This window comes from Nilaparvata lugens, chromosome X (assembly GCF_014356525.2).
Source record: "Nilaparvata lugens isolate BPH chromosome X, ASM1435652v1, whole genome shotgun sequence".
In the NCBI taxonomy this organism is placed as follows: Eukaryota; Metazoa; Arthropoda; class Insecta; order Hemiptera; family Delphacidae; genus Nilaparvata; species Nilaparvata lugens.
Window position 1 is genome coordinate 64426804 of NC_052518.1, and position 12714 is coordinate 64439517.

At 32.6% G+C, this 12714-nt stretch overlaps 1 protein-coding gene across 1 annotated transcript in view; it reads left to right on the forward strand.

Annotated features, from left to right (window-relative positions):
* LOC111049015 (OTU domain-containing protein 5) overlaps positions 1–7645 on the forward strand; it is a 28253-nt gene extending 20608 nt beyond the window's left edge. Inside the window, exons 7-8 of the mRNA XM_039441345.1 lie at positions 1813–1938; positions 7415–7645. Coding sequence (XP_039297279.1) covers positions 1813–1938; positions 7415–7630 — 342 coding nt within the window. The 3' untranslated portion in view covers positions 7631–7645. The remainder of the gene's footprint in view (positions 1–1812; positions 1939–7414) is intronic.
* The last annotated feature ends 5069 nt before the right edge of the window (positions 7646–12714 follow it).

Here is a 12714-nt window from a genome sequence, read left to right on the forward strand (position 1 = left end):
AAGTGTTTGTCAAGAGCATTATTTTCCATATCAATAAAAATAGAGAAAGCCTTACGTTTAATTCGAAGCCACACAATTTACGCCCAACAGTGAACAACTTATATAATAGATAATTTTTTAGATTGACAGTCAATAAACATCAGCTTCAGTATTTTATGAAATTCTTTGCAAATAAAATCCCAATTCATTTTATTACCAGTCCTTTCTCAAAAAAACTGAAAAATGAAATTGATAAATGGGTGAGAGCAAACATCTATTTCAATATTACTTGATTACTTTGTTTGTTGTCAATGTTCTTCCTATTCTTATATTATTTTCATTCTATTCTGTTAGTTTTGTTCAATAACAACTCAACTTTTTCAACTTGTACTATTTTGATCTTGTACATGTACATAATATTATATGATTACTTTTTAATTGAACTCACTACTGGCGCTCAAGTATTACTTTTGCCAGTAGAGCAAAAATGTTATTATTACTTTGCTTAATATTATCACATGATCTTGTTAATTATATTGTAATGCATACTTCTAAAATTTTGTACTTTTGTTAACTTTATTATTGTTATTATTTTGTGATTGTAGAAATGTCTGTAAAATTATTTAGCAAATAAATTTCAATTATATACAGGTTGTTTTAAAAAGAGTTACAAATTTGTTAAAAAGAAATCTTTTTAAACAATTTGTGTTTTAAAAAGAGTTACTGAATCGGATTACCTATCCATAAAGATGTATTCAGAAAAGATACAGAATTGCATCTAGTCTTACATTAAAAGAAATCACCTTACTCGAACAGTTTGCTTGTGCAAAATCGCCCCGTAACAAGTCCTTGATGTACTCACGTGAAAAATGGCGGCCTTCTTTGGATCCGAAAGTGCTACAGCCCCTTCCTTTTTCAAGAGAAAAATCACAGGGTCAGTTTACCTGGATGTTTTTCAAGAGTTTTCAATAAGATCGATGAATCAGTCTGATGTTGAAGCATGTTCGTACTCAGTAAAGGCAATCATTTTCAACGTAAGCAACGCTAGTGCTTATTATGGAGCGAGTCTGTATTAAAAAACTATTCTAGTTAAAAAAAACTTGAGGTGTTTACCTTCAAAACAAGACTTCAGTTCTGTATATTTTTTTAAATAATCCAAATTAAAGAAGACAAGACACAATTATAAAAGAAACAGCATTAAAGGACCAACAATTATTGCAAAAGCATGGATAACTTCAGGTAAATTCAGTAAGATATAAGGATGAACTGGAAAAAACTGAATATGCAACTGGTTGATGGCAACCTTAGAAACAGATATAATAAGATTAAACAAATCAAAATAATTAATGAAAACTACAAATTGTAACAAAAATTTACTGAGATTCATGGGGATCCGAGGAAATTTTGGTCAGTATAAAGGCTAAGCCATTAATTTTCGGTTAATAAAGTGGCAGACGACCGCGCAGGGTGGCCCTTTCCAGTTGAGCTTTTAATGGTAATGGTGCACGAACAGCTCTTCCTCGATAGGACAGCGACTGGCTGCGACTATCAATCTGCTTGATCATCTTGAGAACGAGATAAAAATGTAACTACGCTAAGCTAGAAAAGGATAGCGCTATCTGCTTTGTCGAATTATAGGCAAGGAGAGCAATATCAATGTTAATCAATTACTGCCATTATAACGTGGACTTCACTATAGTTTAATGACACACTTAATGGATAATATTGAGTAATTTCTAACGTTATCAAATATTATTAAGGAATGAGAATTCCTGTTTTTAAATAGCCTTGTTTAATTTCAATATGTAAATGTGTGCATATTTGTGCTTGCAGACCATGTTGGAAGACAAACTGCGAGCAACTGACTGGGAGGCCACAAATGAAGCCATTGAAGAGCAGGTGGCGCGAGATAGCTATGTTCAATGGATCAAAGATAATGAAAGAAAGAACAAGGCAATGGTAAATTGTTTTGCTTAAATTTTTTATCAATTGCCTCATTACTCCCGCTGACTACTATTTCCAAATATTTTATTGAATTTCTGAGTCCACATTTTAAATTTTCGGTAGAATTTTTTCCAGTAATGTTTGTAGGGATACGAGTTTATTATCAGGGTATCTATGCAGCTCATTAGATGTGTGTAATTTTTCATAGTGACTCAACTATGTAACTTAGGTCAAATTTCAAAAAAAAAAAAACATATCACACGAATATGAAATACAATATACAACATACTGTATTTTGGAATCCCCCACTAGACTATCCATCTGTGTGTAGGGGGGAGTTCCACGTTATTACATAAGGTTAATCTACTCTTAGAAGTTAGAAGTAAATAATAGAGAATATAATCATAATGTAGATCTATTATTAAAATTTAGATTATAAAAAATATAATTTATAGTAATAAAGTATATTTTAATGAAGAAATTAGTATTGATTGATTAAAAGAATCAATTAAAAACAATAATTGAATAAAAACACAAATATGTTGTCAAATTCTACACTGTTTTATTTAGTACACGACCAAGGTTTCGTGACCACATTTTCAAGTTGACTGATTTTAGATTAGCTTTTTTCCTGTTATTTATATTGTAGCACGTGTTAATTTACATAAACTTTCACAAAGATAATAAATATTCACAGGAGATAGCAAGTAGGATTACGTTGTATGCTAAATGCCGATTTGATTGAACTCTAGCTGATTTTATAAACTATTATTCTACAGTCAACTTGAAAATGTGACCGGTGTGGTCACGAAACCTTGGTCGTGTACTAAATGAAACAGTTTAGAATTTGACAACATATTTGTGTTTTTATTCAATTATGGAACGGTTCTACAATATTGACAATGACTCAGTCGAATTTTTAAAAACAATACTTAATTGAAGACCGCAGAGGCAGGGATTCCAGAAATTCTCATTTAAAAATTTTTCAATTTTCAAATTAATCTGGACCACAGATTATTTCTGTGATCTCTGTTTGAATGAAGCTTTTTCGAAAATTTTCGTTTCTCTGACAACAATTCGATTGATACATTTTTTCGTCTTCGAAATTTATTTTCCAATAAAGAAGAGATCAAGAAGAGGATGAAGAAGGAGAGAAGATATCAAGCAGGAATTTGAGCGACTTGGGCAACATGCTACCTTTCGACAAGCTTGTTATTTTGCGAGAGACTCGTGTCTGCTCTACACATGTGACATTGATCTCTTAATGCTCTTATTGGGATGGTAGGCAAAATATCGTATCCCCGAAAATCATTCGGTGACGAATAGCCAAACTATACAAACATGTTATCAGATGCAACATGCAATCAAGCTTTCTGTTTTTTAATAATTATCAAACAATTTGGAATAATAGCAGTATATTGCCATTTAAAGGCAAAGACCTAACCCCCTAACCTTCCATTTACCTTTCAAACCTTTCAGGTTTCATTATCCTTTGTTTATACATATACAGTCTGGCTATACGTCAGTTTATGATTTTCTAGGATGGGAAATTTTGATTACAGGGATGATCACCCACATTACTTTTTTCGAAAGAGATTTTTCCATGCAACATGTTGAATAGAAATATTGAAACAAAACTACTCATAGACATACATCTAATCAGTAAAAAAAATATAAAAATCTTGTAGTACCCTTATTTTTTAAAAACTTTGAAATAGTTCAACAACTAGTTTCGACCCTAACTTAGGTCATTTTCAAGTTGAAATGTAGAAAATAAATAAACAAGTTGATACTATATAATATGAGCATATGCTTAAATTCATATTATTAATTTATTTATTTAGAAATGCTAACCTTCAAACAGAAGAAAAATAATAACTCAAATCAGTATTATAAAATTAATGAATTTGAATCATATGAAAAAGTGAAGAATTTAACAAAAATTGAGTTTGATGAGAAAGAGAATGAATTATTTTCGAAGGCCTTAAAATATAACATCAATTTGGATAATAAAACGAATGTAATTGAGGAACAACTTTTTGATATTGAAACCTCAATAAGATTCAAGAAGAGAGAAATCCAAGGTACTTTGAGGAACAATTTTATGCAAGAACGTGATAAAGATAACGATCCAAAGAGAAAGGAAATTTTGGTAAAATCAAAAGATGATATGAACATTTTCTATTCAATTTAAAATAAACTAATTAATGAAAACGCTATGATAACAAAAGCAGATAAAGTAAACCCTACAGATATTATTAAAGAAATAGATTTTAATGATAAAGTAGAACAATTTATTAGAGAAAATAAATTTCAAACTTTAGGAAAAGATCCAACTAAAGAATACGGCAAAAATATAAATAATATTATATCAAAATGTGGAACTATTTCTAAAATAGATCAATTTAAAATGAAAATGATTAATCCTGCCTCACCAATTTTAGAGTTCAGCCTGAAATTCACAAATTAGGTATGTATACCTATAAGACCTGTGGTAAACTATTGAAATGCTCCAACTTATAAAGCTTGTAAATATTTGAATAAAGTACTGTCTCAAAAAATAATAATAAATGGAAATCATATTATAACAAATTCTTACCAACTAGTTCAAAAAATCAAAGAAATAACTATTCCAAAATCACGCAATTTTTCTATCGTTTGATGTAGCCAACATGTATACTTCTATCCCAACTAATGAAACTATTAACATTTTAAAGCAAAAGTTAATTGAAAATTATGTGAACAGTAATGAAATAGATGATTTAATAGCATTAACAAAAACATGTATATATCAAAATTATTTTACTTTCAATGGAAAAATTTATAAGCAAAAGGAAGGTTTAGCTATGGGGTCACCATTATCAGGATACCTTGCTAACATATATATGTCGATGATATAATATGCTTGTACAATAATAATGATGACAATAATGATAACACATGAAGATTTAGAAAGATATTTAAACTCAATTTCACCTTTTATAAAATTTATCATCGAAGTTCAAAAAGAGAAAATAAATTTTTTAGACTTGGAAATAAGTAAGAGAAATGAGAAACATAATTTTAATATTTTCAGGAAACCCACACATACAAATTCTCTAATTCCAAAAGACTCTAACCATCCAAGGCAACAAAAAACAGCAGCATTCAGATCAATGATTTTTCAGTCAAAAGAAAATTATGAAAAAGAAGTGAAAATTATAAAACATTTTGCAATAAAAATGGATATGATAGCAAATTTATTGATAAGATGATATATAAGCAAAAATATAAACAAATTATTCCACAAAATGATAAAAATTCAGAAAATAAGGAATATATTTGTGTTCCATACAACACTATTCTCAATAAGGCAATTAGGAAGACTTTAACAAAAAAAAAAAAATATTTAGGATACAAAACAACAAATAATGCTTTTGATTTAATAAGGAAGATTTCTAGTAAAAAAATACAACAGGAACAATTTAAAAAATCTGGTGTGGTACACTCACACAACTTTCCTTGCTCATTGAACTGTAAGCCTCATTATTTAACGAGAATAATTTAGGGGAATAACATAATGACGATTGGCGGCAACATATTTGAAACTACGATCAGACTACTGTATATGTGTATATATAATTGTTTTCAGAGTACTTTTTTCTTTGTGTAAATTGTGAAATTCGATGATTTTTTAAAAGTCGTCAAAACAGCTGTTCTACAGATGAAATATCTCGACTATGTGTTCTTTTTATAAACTGCTCTACCTACCTACCTCATGCACGAGAGGGAGTTTACAAAGTCCATTTCTCAAGGATGAGTTGGACCCCATTAGTTTCCCAGGAAAAAGGCTCATTCCAGTTGATAGAGCTGATAAATAAGTATAGAGGGTATGAATTTGAAATAAATCGGTCAAGTCATTTTTGAGAAAATCGTGAAAAACATGGTTTTTAGTAACTATCCGCCATTTTTCTCAAGAATATTACGGAGCTCCTGCAATTTTCCCAGAAATGAGACTCATGTCAGTTGATAGGGCTTATAAATAGCTATCCATGGTATAAATTTAAAGGAAATCGGTGGAGCCGTTCTCGAGAAAACCGTGAAAAACATGGTTTTTTTAGAAATTATCCGCCATTATTCTCAAGAATATTACGGAGCTCCTGCAATTTTCCCAGAAATGAGACCCATGTCAGTTGATAGGGTCTATAAATAGCTATCCATGGTCTAAATTTGAAGAAAATCGTTAGAGCCGTTTTCGAGAAAACCGTGAAAAACATGGTTTTTTAGTAATTATCCGCCATTTTTCTCAAGAATATTACGTAGCTCCTGCAATTTTCCCAGAAATGAGACTCATGTCAGTTTATAGGGCTTATTATTATTATAGGGCTTATAAATAGCTATCCACGGTATGAATTTGAAGAAAATAATTAGAGCCGTTTTTGATAAAATCGTAAAAAACATTGTTTTTTAGTAATAATCCGCCATTTTTACCGCCATCTTGAATTGAATTTCTTACAGTCGGGTCCTCATGGTATAAGGACCTTAAGTTTAAAATTCCAAGTCAATCGGTTAATTAGGAATGGAGTTATAGTGTTCACAGACATACACACATACACAAACACAGACAAACACCCAAAAATTATGTTTTTGAACTCAGGGGACCTTGAAACGTATAGAAAACTTGAAATTTGGGTACCTTAATTTTTTTTTGGAAAGCAATACTTTCCTTACCTATGGTAGTAGGGCAAGGAAAGTAAAAATCAGGTGTTTATAAACTGGAATGTAGTAATTGTGAAATATTTTACATTGGTCAGACACGTAGATGTTTTCAAAAAAGGTTCAATGAATATATTCAGGCTTTAAAATCAAAAAATACTACTCAACAATGAGTAATTTGCTGAGCATTTAATTGAAACTAATCATAATTATATCAATATAAATTCTAATTTGAAAATATTAAGCATTGGTAATGAAAGTAATAAATTGAAAGTAAATGAAGAATTTTATATCTATAAAACTGCAAAATTAAATAGGAATAATTTAATAAATATAATTCAATCTGACTTGAATAATCCTATTTTTGATAAAATTAAAAGTAAATAAAAAAAATTAAATAACTTCAACCAAAAATAATGAATAAGAAATAAATTAATCATATGAAAATAAGCATATATTCATATTATATAGTATCAACTTGTTTTTTTATTTTCTACATTTCAACTTGAAAATGATCTAAGTTAGGGTCGAAAGTAGTTGTTGAACTATTTCAAAGTTTTTAAAAAGTAAAGGGTACAACAAGATTTTTATATTGTTTTTATTAATTTGTTAAAAAGTATCCCATGTGAGTGAAGTGTTTTTACAAACATCTAAATATATCTTGGTATATTTTTCAAAATTCTCACTGGTGTTTTAGTTGCTATGCCACTTCAAAGTGAACTATAATGATATTCTGAACCCGATTGCCTCCCTTCACCCTACTTTGTTTGATATTAATAATTTTGATTGATTTCAGACTTCGTCGTCGACCTCAACTGCTTGTTGCACATCTACCACAGGAGGGGGTTCCTCTCCCCCTCCTCCTCCCACCACCTCCAGTCCAAAACGACAGTCCGAGGAGGCCTCAGGCTCAAACTTTGAGGTGCAAGAAACTGCTTCTTTTCTGAATATCTTGCCACCTAAATACCTAGGTAAGCTGGTCTTATTTACCCACCACTATCTTTTCTATTAGAATAAGTTTCAATAGACAAATTGATTTTAGAGTTCGACAATCTTAATGCAAAAAACTGTATTTTGGAATTCATTGCATAATGAGGCAATCAGCCTAAACATTGATCGAACATAACATGTTTTCATGGATTAATCCATAATTTGACGGAGTTCGTATCACAAAAGAAGTTGTCGAACTAAAATCAGCTGATTTAGAAAAAATATAAAGTTGGAAAACATAGTCAGTTGTAGCAGTAATGATTAATATCATTGAAGCCCGGTGTTTAGAACTTGGTCCGGGCGCAAATGTACTTCCGTGGTTATTTTTGGGTAACAACCGTGAAATATGTCTCAATTTCTATTGTTGGGACTAGTATAATGAGGAACACAATGATGATATGTCAATTGCTATTCAGTTATAGTGAAAGATATCGGGATTCTATTAGTAGGATGTTTAGAATTACCCAAATTATAATATTCGAGAGAATCGTCTTATTTTAAGTATTTTTTTCATGATTATTATTTATAACTTCAAAAGAATAGAATAAATTTCATTCAAAATAAACCCAAGCTAATTTTTGAAAAGATAGAATTGACTATGATAATTAATATCATTGTTGATGCACCATCATTTGGATCCCCTATATTTGAGTGAAAGCTTTAAACATACATTTTTTGGGGACAAAATTCCACTTTCCACACTGTAGGCCTAGATGTATTTGAAGTAGACATACACTAATATTATTTCGACAGTGTGTTAGAATATTTCCGAATCCTCAAAATGACATCGAGTTATGCTATGTTATGTTTGAAGGGACGGATTCAAGGATGCAAAGGTTCAACGAAACCCACATGTCAATCGGAGCTTATTGTGTGTCTCAAGTACGTTAGTTGGGCAAACCAATACCTGTGTCTTTTACAAGATCCAGGAGATTTTCTCTATACTAACATCTCATTCATCACCTGGTTGCTTGCAGCCAAACAGAGCCCTTCTTCTTGCCCATAGTCTCTCGCAATCCAGTATGATATGCTTGGCAGTCTCTTCAGACTGATTGGTCCTCGTGACCTACGTGAGTTCCACTTCCAACCTTTTTTTGTAGGTCCTTCCGCTTGAGGGAGGGCGCCTCTGGGGCGCCTGGTGACCCTTGACTCAGCCTCTTGACCCACATTTGTTGCTGGAGTTTCACCCATCTCTGGTCTCTTGGGTTTTTTCTTTTTTCTTCTCCGAAAGCCTCACCTCTCCCAAGACGTTTTGCCTTAATGAACGCCCTTCTTTGAGCAGTAGTGAGGTTTGGTCTCTCCACCCGCAAACTCGTGACCTACATGACTTCCACTCCTGGCATTCTTTGTAGGTGCTCCCGCTGAGGAAGGGGTCGCCAAATTGCTTCTAGGGCGCCTGGCAACTGGCCGCCCTCGACTCAGCCTCTTGATCCACATTTGTGCCTGGAGTTTCACAGATCTTTGGTCTCTTGGGTTTTTTCTTTTTCTGAGAAGCTCCAGTTGGGATGGAGTGATTGAGCTTATGTCAACCATGTCGTGATCAGTAGAAGCCTTTTCAATGTTGAAAGGCTCCACATAAGAGTGCAACGGTACCTCCTGTGTTCCTGAAGCACTCATTTCAGATTGAGGATCCTGCCTGATGGGGCAGATACCAATGGGTTTGAAGGCAAGGCAACTTCTGCAGTTGCCTTGTTATTTGTTTTGTTTATGTGGTTCTCACGAACAGCTAGGGAAGTGGAGTCAAACTAGACAGAGCCCCGCATGCCCAGGCAAGGCTAAATACTACAGGAGAGCGCCCGGTATCCTGCAGGCACCGTTAGAGACACCATATAGAAGCACCACCCATCAGCACGGTCCACATCACATCTTGGGTTGGCCTAAGAAGAAGTAAGAATATGGCCAAGGAAGGCCGACAGATGAAAAATGAAAGAAAGAATGGCACAAAGCGAAATCAATTCTAGAAATGAAAAGTTAGAAAGTTTGATGATGTACTTATTGTATGAATCAATCAATAAAGCATATTAAGAAGGAGAAGAAGGACTTTGGAAAGGGGGGGGTCCCTTTTAGTCAAGCAGTGATACTGTGGGTGTATTCTGGTTTTCAACAAATTCTTGAGCACTATGTTCGACTCAAAGCTCCCCCAACCCACAGGGTTGAAGGCTGTAAGTCCATTTTCCACGGCTGGAGCTTCATAGGAAAAAGAGAGAAAAGTGCATCTTCCAGCGGAAAACACGTCTTCTCCACTATATGCCAAACCTAACAACTAGAAAAGCCTTGAAGGTACAGATTTGGAAATGGTATCAATCTCTTCGTTATCATGTGTAGAAGTAGAATATTCATGATCATGATGGCAATCTCAAAAAATTGTCATCATGAAGAAAACAAGATGGAGGCAAAAAAATGATAGATGATTAAAAAATCGCCTGTAATTCTATTATACTCTGTCCAAATAGGCATGAGCTCTGAAGGATAAGGACGACCCTTCTACTACTCACGCGCAGTCTCCTTTTGTGTGTGTGAGTAAAGGGACGGTCTCTCTACCTGTATACTACGAAGTATACAATCATAGTATATCAATGGCGCAGGTAGGCCGGGCGTGTGTGCCTGCGCGTGGGGGATCGAGCGAGGGTCGGCTTAATCTTTCAGAGCTCATGGCAGTTTGGACACACTATAGTATTGAAGATATTGGATCAATCCAGCCATATGGTGATTCCAAACTAATTATTTATTTTTTATTTATTTCATTGGCAATTACAGATAATAAATATAATATGATTGGGAGAAGACAACAGGCATAGCCCAAAACTATCTTCTCCCAAATTTTAACAAATAAAAGTTTCAAAAAAGAATAAGGTTAAGATTTCACTTTCACTTCAAAAATTATTATACTACAATATTCGAAAGATATATTCAATTTCAACTACGTGTACCATCTATATAATAAGAGAGAGTAGGGTTGTGTTTGTTCGCATCAATACATGTCAACTTGTGGATTGCATACCGGAAAAACGGTAATGATTTAGATCTCTAAATTTTGCACATAGATTCTATAAATATCAAAATCGTGCACCTTGAAGCCCAAATTTCAATTTTCTTTCTAGATTTTTTAGAATTAATGTTCAAATTCCATTTATGGGACACGAAATTTTATACAGAATAGCTTACATTGTTGTAAAATGTATCTGTTTATAAGTAAGGAAGTTATAACGTTAGTACAAGGTATCATATTTTGAACGCAGCCGTGGTCTAGCTACTCAATTTTTTCCCTCTAAACGTATTATTATAAATTACTTTTTGAAGGAAGCTGTTTTCATTAAGATTGATCATAGATTTCATCAATTAATTATTATATGTAAAATTTTGCAACCAGTACAAATGAAATGGACATGGGTTTCATGCTGTGTCATTGGAATTCATAAGAAATGTATGAATAGATAGATCATAATAAAATTAGTACCGTAATAATTGATATTCTTCAGTTATAATGTCGGCCTACTATTAAACACAAATTAGGAGTGAAACGAATTTGTAGGTATTTTTGTGGAATTGGGGAAGCAAAAGGCTGCCTGATTCAAATTGAGGAGGATCTAATCGATACTAAAATTGATGTATTGAAGAATGTATATGATAAGAATGATGTATTGATACTATGAGTTTTTAAAGAATTATGTTTTCTTCAGTTACCGTATCTATACTAATAGGCCTAATAAAGGAAAGAACTGGCTTATACACGTACGGGATAGGAAAATTATGTTTGACGCATCATCACGTCTGAACTACTCAACTGACTTACTTGAAATTTTGCATATAGATTCTTAATTAACCGAGGATTGTTATAGGCCTATTTTCAATTCTTGAAGATTTCATTACATCAAGTTTTCAATCTGTCATGCTTCCAGTTGTTGTATAGAAACAGCTGAACATTTCTTTTAAAAGGGAGATTAGATGAAAGGTATGATTGGGATCCTATTCGAATAAAAATAACTGAATTTCTGTCCCATCAAGATTTTGGTCAGCCATCTTGGAACCGCCATTTTAAATTCAGCTTCATTTTTTTTAAATTGGAAGGTAGTCATATAATACATGATTTCGATACAGAATTTCAAGAGAAAATGAAACCGCACATCGATTTCTCAAACCATTCAAAAGTTATTCTCATTCAAAGATACTGATAAATAATATATCTATACTATAATAATGGAAAGAACTGGCTTATACCTGTAACGGGATAGGAAAATTATGTTTGACGCATCATCACGTCTGAACTAATGGACTGAATGACTTGAAATTTTGCATAAAGATTCTTTATCAACCGAGGATGGTTATAGGCCTATTTTCAATTTTCCAATATTTTATTACGTCAAGTTTTCAGTTTGTAAAGTTTTAAAATAGACCCTTGCGGAGCTGGGGTTACCTGCTAGTTACTAATATACAGTAACTTTAAAAACTTGAAATCTGATTTTTTTGGGACTTAATATTAATTTTCACTCTGTAAATATATTTAGTTAACAAATACACTTTGCAGTTCATCCATCTTCTATATAATAAGAGAGAGTAGGGTTGTGTTTATTCGCATCAAAACATGTCAACTTGTGGATTTTAGTTACACAGCGGCCATTTTAATTTTTCACTTATTTTTTTTTTCTAAATAATGGTTAAACATACGAAATTAAAACTTTGTACAATCAATGTGCTATTAGGGTAATGGTTGGGGAGTCACAAAGGAATAGCTGTAGACCCCATTTCAAAAGTCTAAAAATTCTTCTTTTACCCAGTGTCTACATTCTGGAGGCCCTTTGTTTTGTTAAGAGAAATCAATGTTATTTTACTCGTGGTGATGATGTTCATTTTCATAATACCAGGAATAAACACTTGTTGAGAGATGAGATGCATCGCTTCACTTTCTATGAGAGAGGCGTCGGAAGCTCTGGTATCCAATTATATAATATATTACCTGATTTCATGAAGAGTATTAATGATCGCGACTTTAGATCTCAATTAAAGATAAATTTTTCCAAGAGTGCTTTCTACTCAAAGGAAGAGTACATTCAACATTACTCCACAATAATGGTATAATGCTTACTTTTCCTGTATCTTGTGTATTTG